We start from the raw sequence: 6,000 nt of genomic DNA, 5'->3' as shown, positions 1-6,000 counted from the left end.
GTGTCTGTCTCTCTGTGTGTGTGTGTGTCTGTGTCTGTGTGTGTGTGTGTGTGTCTGTGTGTGTCTGTCTCTCTGTGTCTGTGTGTGTGTGTCTGTGTCTGTGTCTGTGTGTGTATGTCTGTGTGTGTGTGTGTGTGTGTATCTCTGTGTGTTCCTCTGTGTGTGTGTGTGTGTCTGTGTGTGTCTGTCTCTCTGTGTCTGTGTGTGTGTGTCTGTTTCTCTGTGTGTGTGTGTGTATGTCTGTGTGTGTGTGTGTGTGTGTATCTCTGTGTTGTTGCTGGTGTGTGTGTGTGTGTGTGTGTGATGTGTGTGTGTGTGTGTGTGTGTGTCTGTGTGTGTGTGTGTGTGTGTGTGTGTGTCTCTGTGTGTGTGTGTGTGTGTGTGTGTGTGCTCTGTGTGTGTGTGTTTGTGTTTCTCTCTCTCCGTCTGTGTGTGTGTGTGTGTGTGTGTGTGTGTCTGTGTGTGTGTATGTGTGTGTGTATGTGTGTGTTTCTCTGTGTGTGTGTGTGTGTATATGTGTGTGTGTATGTTTGTGTTTCTCTCTGTGTGTGTGTATGTGTGTGTGTGTGTGTGTGTGTGTGTGTGTGTCTCTCTTTGTGTGTGTGTGTGTGTGTGTGTCTCTCTGTGTGTGTGTGTCTCTCTTGTGTGTGTGTGTGTGTTCTCTCTCTGTTTGTGTGTGTGTGTGTGTGTGTGTGTGTGTGTGTGTGTGTGTGTGTGTCTCTCTGTGTGTGTGTGTGTGTGTGTGTCTCTGTGTGTGTGTGTGTCTCTCTGTGTGTGTGTGTTTGTGTGTGTGTGTGTGTGTGTGTGTGTGTGTGTGTGTGTCTCCAGGTCCTCTGGTGCTGTCACCATGGAGTCCTCCGGTGACGGTGGCGGTAAGTGGCTGGACGCCCACTACGACCCCGTGGCGAACCTGTTCACCTTCTCGTCCTGCGTGGCGCTGGCCGACCTGAGCGGAGACGGCGAGCGGCGCCTGGTGGCGGGCGACCTGGGCCCCCCCGGCGGCGCCGCCATGAAGCTGAAGGTCTACCGCGGCACGGCGCTGATGAGCGAGAGCGCCCTGCTGGACCTGCCCTCCGGGCTCGCCGCCTTCTTCATGGACCTGCACGAGCCGCGCATCCCGGCCGTGGCCGTGGCGTCCGGGCCCTGCGTCTACGTCTACAAGAACCTGAGGCCCTACTTCAAGTTCACGCTGCCGGGCCTCGAGGTCAACGCACTGGAGCAGGTGGGACACACACACAGAGATACACACACAGAGATACACACACAGAGATACACACAGAGATACACACACAGAGATACACAGAGAGATACACACAGAGACACACACACAGAGATACACACACAGAGATACACACAGAGAGACACACACAGAGACACACACACAGAGATACACACACAGAGACACACAGAGATACACACACAGAGACACACACACAGAGATACACACAGACACACACACACAGAGATACACACACACACAGATACACACAGAGACACACACACAGAGATACACACACAGAGATACACACAGAGACACACACAGAGATACACACAGAGACACACACACAGAGATACACACAGAGATACACACACAGAGATACACACAGAGATACACACAGAGACACACACACAGAGATACACACACAGAGATACACACAGAGACACACACAGAGATACACACAGAGATACACACAGAGATACACACACAGAGATACACACACAGAGATACACACACAGAGAGACACACACAGAGACACACACACAGAGATACACACACAGAGATACACACAGAGATACACACAGAGATACACACAGAGAGAGACACAGAGACACACACACAGAGATACACACAGAGATACACACAGAGATACACACAGAGAGACACAGAGACACACACACAGAGATACACACAGAGATACACACAGAGATACACACAGAGAGACACACACAGAGATACACACAGAGATACACACAGAGATACACACAGAGATACACACAGAGGTACACACAGAGATACACACAGAGATACACAGAGAGACACACACAGAGATACACACAGAGATACACACAGAGAGAGACACACAGAGATACACACAGAGAGACACAGAGACACACACACAGAGATACACACAGAGATACACACAGAGATACACACAGAGATACACACAGAGATACACACAGAGAGAGACACAGAGACACACACACAGAGATACACACAGAGACACACAGAGATACACACAGAGATACACACACAGAGATACACACAGAGAGACACACACACAGAGATACCACAGAGATACACACAGAGATACACACAGGGATACACACAGAGATACACACAGAGAGACACAGAGACACACACACAGAGATACACACAAGAGAGGACACACAGAGATACCACAGAGAGAGACACACAGAGATACACACAGAGGACACACACACAGATACACACAAGGAGATACACAAGGATACACACAGGGATACACACAGAGATACACACAGAGTACACACAGAGGGACACACACACAAGAGATACAAGGATACACACAGGATACACACAGAGAGACACACAGAGATACACAAGAGAGACAGGACACACAAGGGATACACACAGAGATACACAGGTACACACAGAGATACACAAGAGAGACACAGGACACACACACAGAGATACACACAGAGAGGACACACAGGATACACACAGAGAGAGACACACAGGATACACACAGAGAGACACACACACAGGATACACACAAACACAGATACACACAGGATACACACAAAGAGAGACACAGGACACACACACACAGGACACACACAAGAAAACACACACACAGAGATACACACAGGATACACACAAGAGATACACACAGAGACACACACACAGGATACACACAGGAGACACACACAGAGACACACACAAGAGATACACACAGAGACACACACAGAGATACACACAAAAGAGAGACACAGAGACACACACACAAGGACACACACAGGAACACACACACACAGGACACACAACAGACACACACACACACAGAGACACACACAGAGACACACACACAAGAGACACACACACAGGACACACACACACAGAACACACAGAGACACACACACACAAAACACACAGAAACCAAAGACACACAAGAAAACACACACACAGAAACACACACACAGAGACACACACAGAGAAACACACATAGGAGACACACACAGAACACACACACAGATACACACACACAGATACACACGAGGATACACACAGGATACACACAGGACACACACAGAGATACACACACACACAGAGACATACACAGAGATACACACAGAGATACACACACACAGAGACACACACAGAGATACACACAGAGATACACACACAGAGAGACACACACACACACAGGAGGACACAGAGATACACACGAGGATACCACACAGGAGACACACACACAGAGAGAGACACAGAGACACACACACAGAACACACACAGAGAACACACACAGGATACCACACAAATACACACACAGAGACACAGAGGACACACACACAGAGACACACAGAACACACACACAAGGAACACACACAGAGAAACACACACACAGAGACACACACACAAGGAGAAACAAGAGACACACACAGATACACACACAACACACACAGAGAAACACACACACAGAGACACACACACAGAGACACACACAGAGAAACACACACAGAGAGAGACACAGAGACACACACATAGAGACACACACAGAGACACACACAGAGATACACACACAGAGATACACACGGAGATACACACAGAGACACACACAGAGATACACACACACACAGAGACACACACACAGAGATACACACACACAGAGACACACACAGAGATACACACAGAGATACACACAGAGATACACACACACAGAGACACACACAGAATACACACAGAGATACACACACACAGAGACACACACAGAGATACACACACACAGAGACACACACAGAGATACACACACACAGAGACACACATAGATACACACACACAGATACAACAGAGACAGACACACAGAGATACACACAAAGATACACACGGGCAGACACACAGAGATACACACAGAGATACACACAGAGATACACACAGAGACACACACAGAGACACACACAGAGAGACACACAGAGATACACACAGAGATACACACAGAGACACACAGAGACACACAGAGATACACACAGAGATACACACAGAGACACACACAGAGACACACACAGAGACACACACACAGAGACACACACAGAGATACACACAGAGATACACACGAGGACACACAGAGGACACACACAAGGACACACAGAGACACACAGAGACACACAGAGATACACAAGGACACACACAGGAGACACACACAGAGACACACACAGAGACACACAGAGATACACACAGAGACACACAGAGGATACACACAGACACACACAGACACACACAGGACACACACAGAGATACACACAGACACACACAGACAACACACACAGAGACACACAGAGACACACACAGAGACACACACAGAGATACACACAGACACACACAGGACACACACAGGAGACACACACAGGATACACACACAGGACACACACACACACAGGATACACACACAGGATACACACACAGGATACACACAGGATACACACACAGAGAGACACACACAGAGATACACACACAGGGATACACACACAGAGGATACACACAGAGACACACACAGAGATACACACAAGGATACACACACAGAGATACACACACAGGATACAGGGATACACACAGGAGAACACACACAGAGATACACACAGAGGAGACACACAGGATACACACAGAGAGAGACACACAGAGACACACAGGATACACACACAGAGATACACACAGAGACACACACACAGATACACACAGAGATACACACACAGAGATACACACAGAGAACACACGGAGTACACACAGAGAGAGACACACAGAGATACACACAGAGGAGACACACAGGATACACACACAGGATACTACACACAGAGAGAGACACACAGAGATACACACAGGATACACACAAGGATACACACAGAGAGAGACACACACAGAGTACACACAAGGAGATACACAAGGGCAAGACACACACACAGGATACACACAAGAGGACACACAGAGGATACACAGAGATACACACAGAGAGCACAGAGACACACACAGAGATACACACACAGGATACACACAGAGATACACAGGAGGACACACAGGATACACACAGGAGGAACACAGGACACACACACACACAGGGATACACACAGGATACACACAGGATACACACAAAGGATACACAGAGATACACACAGGATACACAAGATACACACAGGATACACACAGAGAGCACACAGGATACACACAGATACACACACAGAGATACACACACAGGATACACACAGAGAGACACACAGGATACACACAGGACACACAGGGATACACACAGAGGTACACAGGATACACACAGAGACACACACAGAGATACACACAGGATACACACAGAGGAGAAACACAGATACACACAGAGGACACACACAGAGTACACACAGGATACACACAGAGATACACACAGAGACACACACAGAGATACACACGGATACACACAGGATACACACAGAGGAGACACAGAGACACACACACAGATACACACAGGAGACACACACAGGATACACACACAGGATACACACACAGGATACACACAGGGACACACACACAGGATACACACAGGAGAGACACACACACAGGACACACACACAGAGATACACACAGAGACACACACAGGATACACACACAGGATACACACAGGGACACACACAGAGATACACACACAGAGGGAGACACAGGGACACACACACACAGGACACACACAGAGAACACACACACAGAGACACACACAGAGACACACACACACAGAACACACACAGGACACACACACACAGAGACACACA

The 6,000-nt window shown here is 48.1% G+C and overlaps 1 protein-coding gene across 1 annotated transcript in view; it reads left to right on the top strand.

Moving 5' to 3' along the window:
* Positions 1-6,000, top strand: part of bbs1 (Bardet-Biedl syndrome 1) — a 29,565-nt gene that overhangs the window by 701 nt on the left and 22,864 nt on the right. The window contains exon 2 of the mRNA XM_039784023.1: positions 829-1,222. Coding sequence (XP_039639957.1) covers positions 848-1,222 — 375 coding nt within the window. The 5' untranslated portion in view covers positions 829-847. The remainder of the gene's footprint in view (positions 1-828; positions 1,223-6,000) is intronic.

This window comes from Perca fluviatilis, chromosome 19, assembly GCF_010015445.1.
Source record: "Perca fluviatilis chromosome 19, GENO_Pfluv_1.0, whole genome shotgun sequence".
Taxonomy (NCBI): domain Eukaryota; kingdom Metazoa; phylum Chordata; class Actinopteri; order Perciformes; family Percidae; genus Perca; species Perca fluviatilis.
Note: the sequence above shows the minus strand (reverse complement) of the source record. Positions and strands in the feature narration are given on the sequence as shown.